Genomic DNA, 21,230 nt, shown 5'->3' with positions numbered 1-21,230 from the left:
ATCTTGAATGCCAGTCTGAGGTGCAGACTGTCCTCTGACGGTGTGAAGTCAACCTGTAGCAAGATAAAACTCTCCAGTAACATGCCAAACTTGTTTGTTCCGGCAACTACCTCAGCTATCACCTCTGCCATGACAATTATTGGTGACAAGCTTATAGATATGCAGCTCTTCTATACTAACGGACTGCTTTCCAAGGCCCTTGTTCCTGTGGCACAGTGCATCAGTGATATCAAGGAAGGAAAAGAGAAGCCAGTCTCCTCCTATTTGGAAGGGTTTAATAATAGCCTTAGACTTTTGGCCTCAGCAGTCAACTTTGTGAACCAGCTGCGGAAGGAAGTGGCTCAAATCCAAGTTAATGATTTGGCCCTAGTTGAGCTCTGCAAAGGGGAATGTGCAGTTGGAAGAGAAAAACTGTTTCCTTCTGACGTCACAAAGAAGTGCAACGAAATTCACAAGACTAGGAAACTAGGGAGACCCTTGTTTCATCCCCATAGGATGTCTAGACCAAGAAGGTTTGCCTTCTACAAATTGCTTTCCAGGCGGTCTTTTCATCCTTCACAGTCACAGTCAAGGACCTCCTCCAGACCTTTTCTAGGCCAAAAGCCACCTTATCTACAGATAAATGGATCCATGATATTGTTCATGGTAAGGTCATTGAGTTTCCTGCTCCATCTACCCAAACAGACCTCTTGACCTTTTTGTAACTAATCGCTCTGCCCTAGACAGTGCCATGTTGGAGTTCACTGACCGTGGAGTGGTTAAAGGCTGTGAATCAATTGTCGGTCAAAGTTTCTTTTCCAACATTTTTCCTGTTATGAAGAAAGATGGAACAGCTAGAGTAATTTTTAACCTTAAAGAACTAAATGAATATATTCCGTATGTTCACTTTAAAATTAATACTCTTAACCCTTAACGTATGGTGATCATTTTGGGACAATTGTAACGTTGCGTGTGGAGAGGTGGGAATCGTTCCGGGAATCATGATTTTTCTGCACTAAATGTTTGAATCTCTCCCCCTCACTATTGGTCCTGGGGCCAGTGGAGGTATCTGGCAACTTTTCTCACTCGCCTCCTTGAGCCTTGAGACATATGTTCCCACACAATAGGTCATCTTATCCCATTTTGAGGCGACATCTGGCAACCCCCGTGACCCTGAGGGTGGAAACAGTACTCCGAGTGATGTTATGTCAGTGTTACTCGGTAGTGACATTGAGGACAGTGATGAAAATGAAGACTGATTTTTTTTATTGAGACAGAAGAAAGTGAAGACTCCAGTAGTGATTCTGATAGTGATCTGGGAGACAGAGACCAACCCTCACAACAACATTCATAAACCTCCTCACATACTCACCTTGAGCAATGTGCTGGTGTGTCACCCATGGTTACCTCTACACAGGACTGTGCTTGTTTGCCAAGTCACATGAATCCCATTGCTAATAAGAGTTGCCAGATTCCAATTATTATAGAAATCCACAATACTTGTAATATGTGGTTTCTTTTTCTTTTCCTGTTTTGCACATCATTTCATATATCTGAGTTCACATTTTCATGACATGAAAGTGCAAAAGTTCCTACTTTAACGTCAAATTCAAATGCCCAATAGGAGAGAGAGAGAGAGAGAGAGAGAGAGAGAGAGAGAGAGAGAGAGAGAGAGAGCACGCATGGTGTTATCAGAGCTTGGGGGGTATTTCTTAGCAGCGGGTTCTGCCACGGGTTCAAGAAGAATTTCTTTATATGCAATAGCTTTGCTCTCAGAGGTCAAAACATGTTGAAAACTACATCTTTGTACTCAGAATAACAATGAAATATGCTTTTATAAGGAAAAAATCTTTTAGCATTTTTGACAGGTGTGATATTTCCCCGCTATAATAGATGGAAAGTAAATCAGCTCAGTGTACTTTAAGGGTTAAGGAGGTTGTCCAGCTAATCCAACCTGATTGCTTTTTTGCTACATGTGATTTTTTTAAGAATGCTTTTTTTTTCAGTTTATGTGAGGCCAGAAGATAGGAAATGGCTTAGATTTTTTTTTGAGGGATCAACCTTTCCAATTTCCCTGTCTGCTACAAGGTTTAACGTCTGCACCTTGGATTTTTACCAGGCTATTAAAACCAGTTCTTTCACTTACATAAACTTGGTATTACTGTGGTGTTATATTGATGATTGTATTTTATTGCAGCTTCTAGCAAGGAACTATGCCAGTATTTAGGCTATGCCTTGCACCTTTCTGATTCTATTGGGCTCACAGTTAATACTCTAGTCATCCCTGGAACCTACCCAAGAGATGGAATTTCTTGGTGTTGTGTCGAATTCAGTTGACATGAGTGCCACTCTAGCCCCTCATAGAAAGAAACATATCAAAGAGCAAGTTTTACAGTTGTTACAGGGTGACATTACTTTACATGAATTGGTTTCTTTCATTGGTTTGGCTGTGGCTGCCGAACCTGCAGTGGAACTTCCCCCTCTAAGGTACAAGTATCCTGAGATAATTCGGAACACGGAACTGGCACTCAAATTTAGTAATTACACTTTTTTTTTTTTTTTTTTTTTTTACATAGGGAAGGATAAAAAAAAAAAAAAAAAAAAAAAAAAAAGATAAAAAAAAAGACCTACTTGAGTGCTGACTCTCTAAAAAGTGCACAAACATCAGCCAAAACTGGGGAGCAAATGCCTCAATACCTCCCTCCTAAAAGGAAATAAGTTGTATTGGTTAACTCTTGCATTAGAGAGTTGGACAGAATAGGGATGAGAGGAAGAAGAAAGCCTTGTGCAGCAAGGCCACAGAAGGAGGGGAGGCATGCAGTTAGTAAGATCAGTACAACAGTTAGCATGAAAATAGCGATAAAAGATAGAAAGATATGCAACATTTCGGCGGTGAGAAAGAGACTGAAGACAGTTAGTCAGAGGAAGGGAGTTGATGAGACGAAAAGCTTTTGATTCCACCCTATCTAATAAAGCTGTGTGACTGGAACCCGCCCCCTCAAACAAGCGAAGAGTACTCCATACACGGGCGGATAAGGCCCTTATACAGAGTAAGCAGTTGCAGGGGCGAGAAAAACTGGCGGAGACGCCTCAGAACGCTTAACTTCATAAAAGCTGTTTTAGCAAGAGATGAGATGTGAAGTTTCCAGTTAAGATTATGAGCAAAGGACAGACCGAGGAGAGAGAGACAGTTGAGTGTCATTGAAGAAGAGGGGATAGTTGTCTGGAAGGTTGTGTTGAGTTGATAGATGGAGGAATTGAGTTTTTGAGGCATTGAAAACTACTAGATTTTCTCTGTCCCAATCGGAAATCTTAGAAAGATCAGATGTTACGTGTTCTGTGGCGTCCCTCTATGATCTGTTGACTTCCTGAAGGGTTGGTCATCTCTGAAAGGATGTGGAAAGATGTAAGGTGGTATCATCAGCGTAGGAGTGGATAGGGCAAGAAGTTTGGCTAAAAAGGTCATTAATGAATAATAGAAAGAGAGTGGGTGACAGGACATAACCAGGAGGAACACCCCTATTAACAGATTTAGGAGAACAGTGGCCATCTACCACAGCAGCAATAGAACGGTCAGAAAGGAAGCTTGAGATAAAGTTGCAGAGAGAAGGATAGAAGGATAGAAGGATAGAAGCCCCCCACCACCGCGGTTCCCCCACCCCGCCGTCATCAAGTATTTTTATTTGTTTGTTAGCTACGTATAGTGTTCTTGTGAGTTAACAGATTGTAAATTAGTATGGCGGTAGCTACTGAAGTATATCAGAGTGTGATTGAGTGCGTGAAAGAGTGTTGAGGTGGGATTGGGCGAGTTTGTTGTGTGTGAGATGTGTGGGCATGACAGGAAGGTCGTTGACTTTTCTGAGTGTATGGTGTGTAGGCTCAAGAGCGAGAATTTAGTTCTTTCTCTTGAGCACCGAGAATTGCGAGAGGAAATGAGAAAGCTAAGTGAGGGAAAAAGTGCGAACGAAGTTCTCATCTTTGAGTTGAAGGAGGAGGTTAAGAGGCTTGGGAGGCAGTGGAAAAAATTAGGCAGGAGATCAGTGTTAGGCCAAAGGTTGGACCTTCTGAGGGCGACAGGGTGGCTTGGCCCTCTGTCGGGAAGAGCAGAGTGGGGAAGAGGGAGCAGGCGAGCCAGACTGGGAAAGATAGTAGTCAGGATGGGCAGAGATGGCAGGTTGCGAGGGAAGGAAAGCGGAGGCAGTTAGGAGGATAGGACTAAACCTGTTGAGTGTGAAAATAGGTTCGGTTTGTTGGAGGGGAGGGAGAGTGAGAGTGGAGTGAATGAGGTGGTTGTGGTGAGTGAAAGGAGAAAGAAGGGGTAGAGGAGAGGAGGAGGAGGTTGTGCCTAGCACACCTCAGGTGTGTGTGGTGGGTGACTCTCAGGTTAGGTACTTAGATAGCACTTTCTGTGGGAAAGACAGGGATAGGAGGACGAACGTGTGTATGCCTGGTGCAGGTGTGAAGGCAGTGAGTGAGGAGGTGCAGAAGAGAGTTGGGGGGATGGAGAGGGAGGGTGTAGTAGTTTTGCACGTAGGTGGGAACGATGTCAGAGCAGGTGGGTCGGAGGAGTTAGTGGCAAGATTTCGGGAAATGTTAGGCAAGATAAGGGAGAGTGGTAGGAGGTGTGTAGTGTCAGGAATCTTGCCTCGTGTGTATGTTAGCAGGGAATGGTTGTCTAGGGCCATTGGTGTGAATGATCGGGTAAAAGGGATGTGTAAGGATGTGGGTGTCAGCTTTGTGGATGTATGGGATAGGTTCTATGGGCGAAGGATTTGTATGCTAGGGATGGTGTGCATCTGAGTAGGAAGGGTGTGGATGTGCTGAGTGGATGTCTGGAGGGGAGTTGGGATGGAGTGTAGGGGTGAGGTAGCAAATGCATTCCAGAAGAAAGATGTTAGACATAAATTAGATAGGATAAACAGAGATAGTGAAAAGATTAGGAAAGATTTCCAGGTGCAAATAGGAGAGAATAAGATTAGGATTCCAAATAAGGAGACAGCATCTAGGAAGGTAGCAGGACTTAAATGTTTTTATGTAAATGCCAGGAGTCTTAGGAACAAGAAGGACGAGTTATCTAGTTATATAGTTGAGGAGGACTTAGATGTTGTATGTGTCACAGAGGCATGGGTAAATGAGGAAAAGTTTAGGAAAATAGGAAAGAATATGAAGTAGATGGATACATTATGTATTTACACCAGAGAATTGGTAGGATAGGTGGAGGAGTAGTTATTTATGTAAAAATCCTTCATTTCCAGTCAGGTTAATGGTATTAAGGTAGATAACAGAGTAGAGTCCTTATGGCTGGATGTTAGAGTAAACAAAAGTAAGGTTATTAGAGTAGGAGCTTTTATAGACCACCTAACCAGTCAGCAGATGTAGACAACCTTATGGTAGATGAGATAAATAGGGGTGTACTAGTCAGACAATTATCTTAGGGATTTTAATCTTAAGTCAGTAAACTGGGAGAGGATGGTAGGAGATGCTAGTGAAAATAAGTTTATGGAAAGTTTTCAGGATAACTATTTAGTGCAGATGGTAGATAAACCTACTAGGGGGAGGAAGGTTTTAGACATAGTACTAACAAATATTGAGCATTGTTTAAAGGAAGTTGAGGTAGGAGAGACTTTAGCAAACAGTGACCATCATATAATTAGATTTATCATTAATTCCAGTAGGGATAATATAGTGAATAAGACTAGAGTCCCAAACTATCAGAAAGGCAATTATGGTAGGTTACGTCAGTTATTAGGAGAGGTAAACTGGGAAGATAGTTTTGGAAATAAAACTGCACAGGAGATGTGGGATATTTTTAAGGTTGTAGTAAAGGGTATAGTGATGCAGTGTATCCCTTACAAAGATATAAGGCAGAGAAACAGGAAGCCATTATGGTGGACTCACGAGATAGGTAGACAGATCAGAGAGAAGAAGAGGGCATATAGAGAGTTGCAGAAAAGTGGGAAGATGTAGATTTGATTAGGTACAGACAGGTCAGGGATGATTTGAGTAAGGTTATAAAAAAAGTAAAAGGCAGGCAGAGATAAAACTAGCTAGAGCTGGGAGTAAAGATCCCAAAAATTATATAGTTATTACAAGGTCAGTGATAAAAGAAATAAGGATAGGATTGGACCACTCAGAAAAGATGGTGTAGTAGTGGATCAAAATGAAGACATAGTAGAATTATTGAATGAACAATTTTCTTCAGTATTTACTAGGAAAGAATAGGAAATCCTGTTACAAACAGTGCGACGAGTAGTTTAAGAGCTTTAGAAAATATTGATATAAAACCGGGAATTATTAGGAAATTTATTCTTGAACTAGACGATAGGAAAGCTAGTGGTCCTGATGAGCTACATGCCAGAGTACTTAGGGAGGGTGTAGACAGTATTTCTGAAGCACTTAAGTTAATCTTTGAAAGATCACTTAGGTTTGCTGAGATACCTCAGGACTGGAAGTTAGCTAATGTTACACCAATATTTAAAAAAGGTAGGAAGGATGATGCGAATAATTATAGACCGATCAGTTTAACTAGTATAGTATGTAAGATACTAGAGAAAATCATTAAGGGTAGTATTTGGGAGCATTTAAATGAGAATAGATTAATTAGAGATACCCAACATGGCTTTAGATCAGGGAGGTCCTGTCTTACAAATTTGCTCGATATCTTAGAATATATTACCAAGGAGTTAGATGATGGAAATAGCATAGATGTTATATATCTAGATTTTAGCAAGGCGTTTGATAAGGTACCGCATAGGAGGCTAGTGTACAAATTGAGACTACATGGGATAGGGGTAGGTTAGTTGATTGGATTAGTGAATGGCTTTCTGATAGGAAACAGAGAGTAGTATTAAATGGGGCAATGTCTGAGTGGAAGGAAGTGGTTAGTGGGTACCCCAAGGATCAGTGCTAGGACCTCTTCTTTTCTTGGTGTACATTAACGATTTAGATATAGGAATTAGTAGCAAAGTATCAAAGTTTGCAGATGATACTAAGATAGCATGTGCAGTACAGGGTGAAAAGGACAATTACAGAATACAACGAGACCTGGACAGGCTGATAGCATGGGCAGACAGGTGGCAGATGGAGTTTAATTCTAAAAGTGTCAGGTTATGCATTTAGGTAAAGACAACACAAACTTTAGCTATGAGATGGAGGGATGTTGGCTAGAGGCAGTAGAGGAGGAAAGGATTTAGGAGTAGTGATAGACAGGACTATGAAATTTTCAAAGCAATGTTTAGAAGCAAGAAATAGGGCAAATAGGATCCTGGGTTTTATAAATAGAAATGTTAGTTATAAAAGTAAGGAAGTGGTGCGTAGCTTATATAATTCCTATGTTAGGCCCCATTTAGAGTATTGCATACAGGCCTGGTCACCCCATTATAGGCAGGATATCAACATGTTAGAAGCAGTTCAGAGAAGAGCAACTAGGATGATACCAGCATTAAAGCGCCTGGAGTATAGAGATAGATTAAAGGAATTAAACATGTTTTCATTTGAGAGGAGATGTATAAGAGGGATATGATAGAGTTATTTAAAATGTTCTCAGATACAAACTACATAGATGTGAGATCTTTCTTTACCTTAGAGGAGGGAAGTAGGACTAGAAATCATGGCAGGAAGATTAGAAAGCAAGGCTGCAGGTTAGATATAAGAAAATATTTCTTTAGTCATAGGGTGGTAGACTTCTGGAATGCATTGCCAGAGAGGGTTGTAAATAGCACTAGTTTGACAATGTTTAAAAACAGATTAGATAAGCACTTAAATTTATTAGATTTACAATTATGTATAGCGCTGCATGATAGTTTTTATAAGAAATTTACTATAGTTAAACAAGACATGATCCCCATGTATGGGGATCACAGATTGTAGAGGAATTCGCTGCAGGACTTAGCCCTGTTAATGGGCCAAATATTTAGAATTAGTATATAATGTATTGTGTACTTGTAAGTGTATCTTTAAGTACTGATGACGAGGTCGCTGTGTGACTGATACAGGATAACCTAGATGGGCCCTGGTAGTCCTTTGTTATCCTATTATTTATGTTATATTATGTTATGTTAAGCCATAGGAGGGCTGTTTAGAAATCAAAGCTTTGTGCCAGACTCTATGAAAAGCTTTTGATATGTCTAACGCTACAGCAAAAGTTCACTGAAATCTCTAAAAGAGGATGACCAAACCTCAGTAAGGAAAGCCAGAAGATCACCAGTAGAGTGACCTTGACAGAACCCATACTGGCGATCAGACAGAAGATTGTGAAGTGACGGATATTTGAGATTCTTCCTATTCAGAATAGATTCAAAAACTTTAGACAAACAAGAAATTAAAGCTATAGGACGGTAGTTTGAGGGGTTAGAACGGTCACCCTTTTTAGGAACAGGCTGAATGTAGGCTAACTTCCAGCAGGAAGGAAAGGTAAAAGTAGATAGACAAAGTTGAAAGAGTTTGGCCAGGCAAGATGCAAGCAGAGAAGCACAGTTTTTAAGAACAATAGGAGGTACTCCATCAGGACTATAAGCTTTCCAAGGGTTTAGGTCAGCGAGGGCATGGAAAACATCGTTACAAAGAATTTTAATTGCAGACATGAAATGGTCAGAGGGAAGAAAAGAGAGAGGGACAAGCCCAGAATCGTCCAAGGTGGAGTTGTGAGCAAAGGTTTGAGAGAAGAGTTCAGCTTTAGAGACAGAAGAGATGGCAGTGGTACCATCGGGATGAAATAAAGGAGGGAAAGATGAAGAAGTGAAGTTATTTTGAGATGTTTTTTGGTAGATGCCAGAAGTCTCAAGGGGAGTTTAAGTTTGAAAGATTTTGACATTTTTTATTTATGAAGGAGTGTTTGGCAAGTTGGCATGATTCCAGGCAGAGATATAAAGTGCGTGAGATTCAGGAGATGGAAGACTCAAGTATTTTTTGTGGGCAACCTCTCTATCATGTATAGCACGAGAACAGGCTGAGTTAAACCAAGGTTTAGAAGGTTTAGGTTGAGATAAAGAATGAGGAATGTACACCCCCATGCCAGACACTATCACTTCTGTTATGCGTTCAGTACAAAGAGATGGGTCTCTGACACGGAAGTAGTAATCATTCCAGGGAAAATCAGCATGACACCTCTTCAGGTCCCCCCATATGGCAGAGGCAAAATGCCAGAGGCACCTTCGCTTTGGAGGATCCTGTGGAGGGATTGGTGAAATAGGACAAGATATAGAAATGAGATTGTGATCAGAGGAGCCCAATGGAGGTGAAAGGGTGACAGTATAAGCAGAAGGATTAAAGGTAAGGAAGAGATCAAGAATGTTGGGCGTATCTCCAAGACGGTCAGGAATATGAGAAGGGTGTTGCACCAGTTGCTCTAGGTCATGGAGGATAGCAGGGTTGAAGGCTAGTTCACCAGGATGGTCAGTGAAGGGAGATGAAAGCCAAAGCTGGTGGTGAACATTGAAATCTCCAAGAATGGAAATCTCAGTGAAAGGGTAGAGGGACAGAATGTGCTCCAATTTGGAAGTTAAGTAGTTGAAGAATTTACTACAGTCAAAAGAGTTAAGGGAGAGATAAACGGCACAGATGAATTTAGTTTGAGAGTGACTGTTAAGTCGTAGCCAGATGGTGGAAAACTCAGAAGATTCAAGAGTGTAAGCACAAGAGCAAGCTAAGTCATTGCGTACATAGATGCAACATCCAGCTTTGGAATGAAAATGAGAATAGAGAAAGTAGGAGGGAACAGAGAAGGGGCCTTGGACAGCTGTGTTTCGGCGAGGAAAAGAAGATGAGGTTTAGTAGAGGAGAGGTGGTGTTCTACAGATTGAAAATTAGATCTAAGACCACGAATGTTGCAGAAGTTAATGTAAAAAAAGTTGAGGGAGGTGTCAAGGCATTTGGGGTTGTTATCAAGAAAAGTGTCCCACCTGGGGACATTTTTGGTTCCCTCCCCAGAAGGGGACTCCGTGGCATTATTTTGAGATCCTATTTTTCTTTTAAATTTTCATTTTCAAGTGAAGAGTGTATGTGTGGTAAGTGCATGTAGTTTTGTGTGAAGAAGGAGAGTCGTCTTTAGCGGGTAGGCTGTGACTGCCCCCTTGAGTTGTGAGACACAAAGGGAAACATTCAGCAAGATCACAACTAGCTTTAATGGAAGGTTCACAGCACCCCTTGAACTAGTGCTATTAGATCTCTCTGGGAGTACGTTAATGTTTCGGTAGGTATATACTACTTCCTCCAACTCTTGATTTATGCATGTTTAATTTACATGTTTTTGTTAATACGCAACCGAAAAAATATTAGAATTAACTAAATTTGTGAGGTCAGTTTGCTTATATGCGATTTGGCCCAATCATGTTTTCAAACTGAGCGCCAGATGCAATTTCAAACTGTGCGCAGGAGAGTGGACAGCGACGGCGAGTGCTTGTGAGGGGTGAAGACATTGGCGTCTTGTGTTTAGTTTTTTACAAGTGTTAACTTTTATACTGTGGGGTTACTTTTGATAAGTGGATTTTTGATAAAGTGGAAAAGCTCAGGGGAAGATGGTGACTGAATGTTGTGTGAGTGGTGAAGGCAGTGATGCAGTGAGCGTTGTGTTTACATATTCTTTGTTTTGTTGTTTTTCTTATTATTTTTTGCTTTCTCTTATTATTTCTTGCTTTCCCCTTTACTTCAAATACACTTCTAATATTTAGAATGGTAAATAATAAAACCATGTTAATTTAGCCAAATAAATACAGGTAACTTGATTTACACGCTAGATGCGTTCCAAGAGGCATCGTGTATATCAAAAATTCACATAAAACAAACATGTAATTCTACAGTAATAAGAAACAACAGATAATAGGGGGGATGTGGGATGTGGTCCAAAAATATTTGTACAAAATTCATGGAGTATTACGGGGGATCCTTGCAATTTGACGGGGTTAGGGCAGTTTTTCATCGATCGAATCAGCGCTTATTCAAATCATGAAGCAATTTTTCCCATAAGATACTTAAGAATTGTGGGGATAAGGACCAACCTCCAGCCTACATCCCCTCAAAACATCACTATAACCTCTAAAAAACACTAACTTAAGACTAAATCAATACTATTAACCCTTAAAGTACGGGGAGTTGATTTACTTTCCATCTGTTGCAATGGGGAAAAATCACACCTGTCAAAAATGCTAAAAATATTTTTTGCTTATAAAAACATATTTCTTTGTGTTATTCTGAGTACAACGATGTAGTTTTAACATGTTATGACCTCTAAGAGCAAAGTTATTGCATATCAAAAAATTCATGGCTGAACCCACCGCTAAGAAATACCATCCAAGCTCCGATAACACCGCGCTCGCTCGCTCGCTCTCTCTCTCTCTCCTTTTGGGCATTTGAATTTGATGTAAAAGTAGGAATTTTTGCACTTTCATGTCAAGAAAATGCAAACTCAGATATATGAAATGATGTGTAAAACAGGAAAAGAAAAAAAAAACATATTACAAGTACAGATCGTCCTCAATTTATAATTTACTTTATACGAATTCAGAGTTATATGGTGTCCAAAAAGAGGAGTTATTCATCACATTGTATGAATTCCTCAGAATTATACAGTTTCAAGAAAGATAAAATTCGCGTGGCAATCTAGTTCAGAAATGTTGTGGCAACATCTCCCTCTCTTGTGCCCAGTGTTTACCATGGCTACCAAGCGCCCTTCTGCATCTCCAGCTGGCGGTGATATGCCCAAGAGAGCCCTCACAGCAGCCAACTTGCCTGAGTGTATGGACTTGTTGGTGCAGTCAGGAAATTCTTGATGAAAATGACCCAAATATTGAAAGAAGCCATCAGAGGGGTCATGGAAAAAACATGCTATGAGGTTCTTCTCAAAGAAAAACAGCAATCGATAACAAGCTTCTTCAGACTGCACACAACAAGTCAAGTAACAGAATCAAAGACAGATGACGACAATGGTGACACATCAGAGGAGGAAGTAGCAAATTAAAGGAAGGTGCTAATAAAATAATTTTGTTTAAACATTTCCCTTTTTCATATTCATTTTCATGTCTTTGCAAGTTTATTAATAAAAGCATTAATAAGCAAATAAGAAATGTGTTTAATGCAAAATGAATACGTACAGTGAAAGATTATTTTATTTTGAATGCATCCTTCAAAGTCGTTTCCTGGTCAAGACGGCCCCTGACCATGACGGCACTCCCCGAAGGCCCCATGTTTACCATGACGACCTCACACCAAATTTTAGGTTATTGTCCTCTTATTTCTTTCATTATGTTAACACGTTAACCGCGGATGGCAACTCAGTGTTCCTGAGATAGTGTTTTGTAGTATGGAGCATTAAAAACCATAACGTATTGGTACACCGGTGTAACCAACGCACATAGTGCATATACATATCCAGGGTGTAACACGACTTTCTATAAATATTGAAAGAGGTGATAGAACATGTATTTCTAAGCAGAAAATATTATATACACATATACATTTTTAGGTTTTGTTTACCCATAAGATGACTTTAAAATTTCTGAGAGGTGCGCGATAGTCCATTGTTTTTTGAGGTGACGACGACTGTTGCTGGCTTGCTGCAGCAGCCGGAGGTGCCACTTGGCTAAATACCGAATGTTTTAATATTAAGTTTTGCAATCTTACATTTAAGACAGATTGTATCAACAAGTATGCAATTTACTAATAAACATTACACGATAACATTATTGCGGTGATTAAAAGCACTCACGTGCGGTACTAAGTGGTACAGCACCTATCACTGGGTGAGGAAGGAGGAGGAATGATGGGGGAGTGGGGAGCGACTGATTTATTAGTACAATCTGTCTTAATATAAGATGCTCTATTAACAAGTATAATTTAAAACCATCTTACAGGTAAAAAAAAAAAAAAAAAAAAAAAAAAAGACCCTTCACAGTTTAGTGGTGGTGGTGGTGGTGGCGGTGGTGGTGATGGTAGTAGTAGTGGTGCGAGGACGCCCCTGAGCCTCGCCCTGGAGGGCGAGGCTGTTCAACCAAGGGATGAAGTGGATGTGCTGGGAGTCACGCTCATGAGGATCGTGTAGCTGCTTGATGGAAAGGGGCTGGAGGTACTGTACAAAGCTCTGATTTGCTCTTTTATACTATAAAAAAGTCTAGGGAGTTGGGTATTCATTCCTTACTTTATACAATTTTTACTTTATATGGTCCCTTCTGGAATGCATCTACCATATAATCGAGGACTACCTGTATTGCGGATTTCTATAACAATTGGAATCTGGCAACTCTTATTAGCAATGGGATTCATGTGACTTGGCTGACAAGCACAGTCTTGTAGAGGCAACCAGTGGTGACACACACCAGCGCATTGCTCGAGGGGAATAGGCTTCGTGAGGAGGTTTATGAACGTTGCTGTCTCCCAGATCACTATCAGAATCATCAGAATCACTACTGGAGCCTTCACTTTCTTCTGTCTCAATAAAAAAATTACTGTCTTCATTTTCATCACTCCTCAATGTCATTACCAAGTAACACTAACATAACATCACTCAGAGTACAGTTTCCTCCCTCTGGTTCAAGGGGGTTTCCACATGTCACCTCAAAATGGGAAAAGATGACCTATTGTGAGGGAACATATGTCACAAGGCTTAAGCAGGCGAGCGAGATAAGATGCCAGATACCTCCACTTGCCCCAGGACCAATGGTGAAGGGGAGAGATTCAAACATTTAGTGCGGAAAAATCCTAATTACCGGAATGATCCCCACCTCTCTGCACGCGACGCTACAATCGTACTGATACAATCACCGTACTTTAAGGTTTATATCTAACTTTTTTTTATTACACACATTAGGGTGCTGTGCATTACTTTTTTGGAAATAAAAACACTTGCAGCAGTCTCATGGTACTTGTCCCTGTTCTTCCAAATTGCTGATACTGTTGATCTAGGGATACCCATTTGCACTGCAACGACACCATGAGCTATACCTGCCTCACACTTTCTTATAAGCTCAAGCTTATCTTTGAAAGGCAGGAAATTGTGCTTCTTACGGCTGGGACTGGAGGTGGCTTTCTGTCGTCTTGAGTCAGAGGAAACACATCGTTTTCCTCTAGCATCAATATTTAGTCAAATTAAGATCTATTGTTTTTAATTAACACTTTCATTATAAAATTAATTTTCTTGTTAATTGGAAAGATGCTATAATCTCAAATCAATAGAATCTTGATAAGTAGATGTAAATATATTTGTACATAATATAAATATATATATATATATATATATATATATATATATATATATATATATATATATATATATATATATATACAGTAATACTCCGCTTAATGAACGTTCGTTTGATGAATTTCCGGTTTAACGTACTATATAAAGTTAGACCAAAAACCTACATAACGTACAACTGAATCAGTTTTAGCAAATTTTCGAGGTTTGAATTTACCAGGTGAGGGACCGAACATGGTAGTTTTGCTGTGATTGGCTGGCTCCCCGCCTCTGTCTCTAGCACTCCTGGGGCTGGATCCAAGATTCTTTAACGTCAGAGCAACCTCTTGCAGCGAAATGGCTTCCATGAACGCTTGGAGGGACAGTGACAAGGTTGCTTTCAGGTTGCTCTGAAGTTGCTGGGAACACCACCTCTTATATATGCATTTATGTTCACAAAACAACATTTCTATTAGCTTTTAACAAACCTTGCCCCCAAGAAAGGATTGTTTTGTAATGCATAAAGTGAAATCTTACATGAAATATCAAAAAATAAAGCAGAGATAAGATGAGCCACAGACGAAGCGGGAGACTCGCAGCCACTTGGCTGCTTCTTCTTCTTCTTGTGACCCTTTTGCTTGGGTGTTACTTTCATCATGATGTTTATGTTTTCACTCCTCTCTTGCCTGCTATAATGGATATCATATCTTAGTATTCATATATGCTCATGCCACGAGGATAACCTTGACTCCATGGCACTGAGTGATAGTGAATTACTAATGAAATACCACAGTATTTCAATAATAATTCACTGCCACTCAGTGCCACAGAGTCGAGGTTATCCTCATGGCATGAGTGTATATGAATACTAAGATATGATATCCATTATAGCAGGCAATAGAGGAGTGGAAACAAATATCATGGGGAAAGACAACACGCAGGCTAAAAGGGTCACAAGAAGAAGAAGCGGCCAAGTCAACGCAAGTCTCCCGCTTCATCTGTGGCTCATCTAACCTATGCTTTATTTTTTGGTATTCCATGTAAGATTTCACTTTATGCATTACAAAACAATCCTTTCTTGGGGGCAAGGTTTGTAAAAAGCTAATAGAAATGTTTTGTGAACATAAATGCGAGAATGTGAGAGAATTTGTACGTAGCTCCTCTAACTTTCAATGACTCTTATGACATCATAAAAGTAGTGGTAAACCGGTGGCCCAATATGCTGCCAAACGTATATATATATATTTTTTTTTTAACCCACGTGGTATTTTGGGGACCAGCCCAGAACGCATCCCCCCCTATTTCCATTATCTCCTATGGGAAAATTATGTCCGCTTAACAAATTTTCGCTCTACGAACAGCTTTGACACCCCCTATCCTGTTCGTTAAGCGAGTATTACTGTATATGTATATATATATATATATATATATATATATATATATATATATATATATATATATATATATATATTTATCTTAACCTAACAGTGAAAAGTAGTTCAGTTGTTTGTTTACATTTCTCTGGGACTGCGACATTCCAAGGAACAATTGGTCAAGATGAGCAGCTCTGTTGTTTATGAGTAGACAAAGTTGTCTGAAGAGTTTTTCATAGGGAACATTAAAGGCCAAAAATAGCAACGGCTTGCTGGGGTGAAGGGGCCACCATGTTTGTTTACAGTCGACAAACATGACAAAGGCGGAAGCGAGCTTGTGTGTGATTACCAATGTTGATAAAAGTTGACAGCAAAAGTTGATGGAAAAGTGCTAGTGTGATGCCACCTTAAGGGACGCACAGGGTAGCATCAGTTCACACTTCCGCCTGGCAGGTTTGTGGCGAAATTGGGGTTGGCGGCAGATTTGACCACGAGATATGAATGTTGAATTAGTAAGTCAGTCGGTGGAACCTTGAGGAGTATTAATTAACTGAGTTCGAATTGGCGATAATTCAAACTGCGAACCGTCGAATCACGAAGATCCCGTGTACTTTATCGGCAGAGTATGTCGAGGGACTTCGTAATGTAGAGGCTTAATAGAGAATCTAGAGTGCATAATGTGAATACCAAATGGATGTTCCAGTCCCATTTCTTCAAGAAACAATGTCAGGTCTTTTTTATACCAGAAAAAGACTCATTTGCTTCTAGGATCAATGCTCAAGTGGCTGCTTGTGTATCTTGGAAGCCAGACCCTGTTGCAGCATAGCCTTCACCCATGACTGGTCCAACAAGAGTTTATATGCTTTTCCCCCCTTCCGCTCGATTTTCAGTGTCCTGAAGAAACTACAGGAATTCCAGGCCATCCTTCTTGCATTTCTACTACTGTGACCGATTCAGACATGGTTTCTGATGGCTCTCCGCCTACTAGCTCGACCTCCCCTTCTTCCTCAACACTGCTTGACTCTGCCACAAGACACCTCTTGCAAACATCCACAGGCTCACAAGCTGATACTGGTTGCAGTGCTATTATCAGATCCTCTGAAAAACAAGGATTTTTGCCAGAATTTGCCCAATTTCTCCTTGGATCATGGAGGAAGGGAACTTCATTACAATATGGGTCATATATCGGCAAATGGGTGTCTTTTTGCCTCAGTAAGGAAATTGATCCTTTTCAGCCACCTGTAGCTTTCCTCTTGGACTACTTCATGCAAGAGTTTAGGAATGGCAAGGGACATAGCTATACATTCTGCAATCTCAGCAATGACTCAGATTGATGCCAGACCTGCAGGACAGCACCCACTAGTTACTCGATTCCTGAAGTCAGTCTTCCAGGAGAGGCCTTCCCTTTTTTGTTGTCATGCCATCTGGGATCTTGATGTTTTACTCAATTATATAAAATCTATGGGACCTGACTCTAATTTGTTAAATATTCAATTGTCCAGAAAATTTAGTTTTAATGTTGCTGCTCTGTGGGCAACATGGCCAGATGTTACATTTATTAGACATCAGGAACATGAAAATTTCAGATTCCAAAGTTTCCTTCAGGATAGACGACCCACTGAAAACCTCTTGGCCGGGTTCTCATATGGCTGAACTATGTTTTGTGCCTTATTCCACTGATAAACTGTTATGTGTTCACACTACTATTAGAGATTACATAGACAGAACTAGCAACTTTAGGGGACCCGTTACTTCTTTTTTCTTGACCACGAGACCCCCATTTCCATATGGTCTCTCAGGATATATTAAGATATTAAGACTTGGGATATGATGGTAGCTGGTGGCATTAACCTTTCCACTTTTTCCCCACACTCCACCAGGTCAGCCATGTCTAGTAAGGCAGCTTTGAAGTTGCCTCTTTCTTCAGTTTTGTCCACTGTTGGCTGGGCAAGAGAGTCGACTTTTGCAAAGTTTTATAAAAGACCTTTGGATGACCAAGGACGGTTTGCTACAGCAGTCTTATCTAACGATGATGGGGCTTAATGTTCTGGATCTGCATAGTGAGCCTTTGGTGTCAATTTTTATATCTACTCCTGTTTGCTTTACTGCACTATTTACAATTGTTATCTACTTTTTTATTTTTGTTACCTCTACACATGAAATGTAATTACTTATGTCTGATACTGGGTGTAATACTGGATTACATGCTCTTAAGCATTCAGGAGACTTTGTATTTGATTCTTCCCCTGACTAATGTTTTTTTTTTTTTTTTTTTTAGTTTTAGCTTATTGAAGGTTGGAAGAATCATTTTAAAGATCTCATTGGATTCCTCAGAGATGTCACCTTAAATTTCATGAAGTGAAATTGTTAGGTTAAACGAGTACTTACCAAGCATAAAGTTTGATCATGATTTCATGAACATTTAAACTGTATCACTGAGGTATTAAATGCCAACCCTGACCCTATGCAGCTGATCTCCCCTTTGGGATCTTAAATGTTCTTTACTGTCTTTTTGGCTGCTTCCTTCAACCTATTTTCTGAAGGACAGATGTGAGGCATGCATGACAGGCATCTCATTTAATAGCTCATTGACACAGTTTAAATGTTTGTGAAATTTCGATCAAACTTCATACTTGGTAAGTACTCATTTAATCTAACAATTATAGGAGGATGTCATGGATGACAAGATACTGAGAAGAATGTCTGGTGGTTCACATAAAAATGCTCTAATAGTTACTCACCGAAAGTACTGCTTCATTTTCCTCATGATCTACCTTCATTTTCTTCATCTTGGTTTCTTCTTCACACTGCATTTTTCTCTTCTCTTTTAACAGTTTCTGCTTCTTGTTGCTTTCTTTGTCTTCACTAACTTCAGAATCATCTTTCTTAATGATAAGGAAATCTAAGCCAGTTGAGGATGTTTTTGATACACTGCCCAGTTTGATGATTTTCCTTTCAGTGTTGATGCAGGAAGGTGGTGGCTTCAACCTCTCACCATCATTATTTACAGTGGATTTTGTTGACAAGCTGGGAAAAATGTTGCCTTTTGACTCTACCACAAGCCTGAAAGAAAAGGTAAAACATATCAGATATACTGTAAATCAGAATATGATGGAAAAAGGAAAAATAATATTCTGTATGTCACTTACTTTGAAGAATCATAATATATTTTACATAATATTGTAACCCATAACTTAGCAGCAAACTATGTTAAAATAGTTAAGTGCATTACCATCTTTTATATTTTATCCTTTAAAACTATATATTTCACACTTCTTACTGCTGTTGCCAATTCAACCAATTTCTTCAGACAACTATGCTTTAAAACTATATATTTCACACTTCTCAATGTTGTTGCCAATTCAACCAATTTCTTCAGACAACTATCTAAAGTGTAGTACAGGTCCCCAAAATAGCGTTTACAGGGCCATTCTGGCCTTCTATGGTGATTAAACAATAATTACAACACCAAGTTCCACCCTTCTATTAGCTGCCTCTACCTCAGGTCAGCTTCACTGGGTTCTCTCCTACATAACCTAGTGCAAGGCGCAAAACAAACACATAAATGAGGCTGTCGCTTGGGGTTTTACTTTCCAACCCAAAAGGAAAGATTGCTACTACAATACAAATCCACCTCACTGCCAGCCACATTCTGATAAGAAAAGAGTCACAAAATAGCACACACAATTGTGAGAATTGTAATATTCTGTGAAGTACTGCCCTCTTGAAAAGCAAAATGACCCACCCACCTTGCTAAGCAATACCACTGTGCAAAACTTGGGGAGGGAGCAAACATTACTGCAGAGCAGAGAGCTTATAATCCTCTTGGCACAGTCCTTGAAGGCACAAGAATTTCCAATAGCATTTAAACAAATGGTGCACAGCAACACCAGGTGCACTATTCTGTAAACACCTAACCTATGTAAAGCAAATGTTCATTAATCTGATGAATGTGTCTAATTAGCAGTTTAGTCGGATTGTCAGGAGGTATCCCAGAAAGCACCACCACATCAAGACCTCCACATAACTTAAGACTATTTTGGGTTTCTCACACCCAACAATTTTCTCATCTTGCTTATATTTCATTGGTGAAACTTGGAGTGAATTGATGTTTTATACTCTCTCCTTCACTAATGGATAGTTTTCAAGTTATGACTCTTTTCAAAAATCTTTTGCCTATCTCTCATACCAGTGATATTTAGGGGACCTGTGGGAAATATGAATTTTAAGGTGAGGGAGCATTAAATCCAGTACAGTAATCCCTCATGTATCATAGGTATTATAATCCAGAACCACCCATGAAAGGTGAAAATCTACAAAGTAAAAACAGTATTTGTTAAAGTGATTCATCAGGGTATTGCAATGTTCTTTTATATAACAAAGCTTTCATAAGCCTCCCAACACTCTTCTAAACCTTTATTATAGTCATAAACACTACTATAAATCTTTTCTACAAATTTTGAACAATTCTTCAGCAAGTGAAGGAGTTTTACCTTCTCCAATATCATAAGTATCTTTCTCTGGCACTTGGAGTCATTGTTACAAAGCTTAGAAGGTATAAAACATTAAGGCAGCATTATAAGGCTTTAAGTAAAGTCAAAATTAACACAAAAATACCAAAATAACACTACAGAAATCTAAAGGTGTTTCAAAATGCTTGCATACAGAGTGAATTGAATGGAAGAATGGCGAGGGATAATCTTTATCTTGATTTTGATGCTACAGATGGCTCAAGATTTCTCCTAAGGCTGTAGTCACTAAGCCAATCAGTAGCCAGTATACAGAAAAGCATGTTCTCATCGATTGTGTCTTCTCTGCTGGTCAATAGTGTAGCGTGTATGAAACCTGGGAAGACCTTGATGCCATCCAAGCTTACTTTCCCATACACTGTAAGTGATTCTTTGTAGTACACTATATGATCAATTTAATTTTTCAACTAATGTTCAAAGTAAACTACTTTATTTAGTTTTTATTTGAAATCATTAATGTATTATCTTTTATGGTAGAAAATGTTTTTTTTAACATAAATCATCTAAGTTTATGAAAATATAAATTTTGACCAGCCACAGAAAACCGTGGTGTACTGAGGAAACCATGATATCAATTTATATTCATTATTTATAAAAATTTGTAATGCACTGAAGCTACAGTAAGTGAACCGTGATATAAAAAGGGACTGCTGTAATGTATGTTGTAGAGGCCAGGAATCAACAAAATCACATCAAATATCTCTGAAAATACATAAATTACATCTTTGATGGTGATTGTGATGGTGATGGCAGCAGCTGCCATGAGCATTGTTGTGTTATTGGTAAGCAGCATTGCCGACAATTCACTTCACTAATTTGTTTTGTGTCACATGCTTTTCCCACCCTCATATTTTTGTGTATAACTAGGTTAAAGTTAAGTTAAATTAAAGCTCACTACATATCTCACCAGAAAAACATGCCACATGATACAGTGGTTGGTTGGATGAAACTGAAAATTGACCATAGCTTACACAGATGCATACATCCAGGCCTAGACAAAATCTCTTAACTCTTGCAAATGTTCCTTAACAGACTTCAACCCTTTTACACCACAAATGGACTTAACATGGCTCCTAAAAAATCAATAAGTACTCTTCCCATGAGTAATAATAATAATCACCAACACCAATGCATCCCATCATTCATATTAAACAACACTGCAATTCCTCAAAAGCACACAACTAA

General features: G+C 39.5%; 1 protein-coding gene across 6 annotated transcripts in view; it reads right to left on the bottom strand.

Annotated features, from left to right (window-relative positions):
- Positions 1–21,230, bottom strand: part of LOC123505615 — a 98,969-nt gene that overhangs the window by 26,156 nt on the left and 51,583 nt on the right. For all 6 annotated transcript variants that reach the window (XM_045257152.1, XM_045257146.1, XM_045257148.1 and 3 more), the window contains one exon: positions 18,258–18,579. In XM_045257152.1, coding sequence (XP_045113087.1) covers positions 18,258–18,579 — 322 coding nt within the window. The remainder of the gene's footprint in view (positions 1–18,257; positions 18,580–21,230) is intronic.

This window comes from Portunus trituberculatus, chromosome 18, assembly GCF_017591435.1.
Source record: "Portunus trituberculatus isolate SZX2019 chromosome 18, ASM1759143v1, whole genome shotgun sequence".
In the NCBI taxonomy this organism is placed as follows: Eukaryota; Metazoa; Arthropoda; class Malacostraca; order Decapoda; family Portunidae; genus Portunus; species Portunus trituberculatus.
Note: the sequence above shows the minus strand (reverse complement) of the source record. Positions and strands in the feature narration are given on the sequence as shown.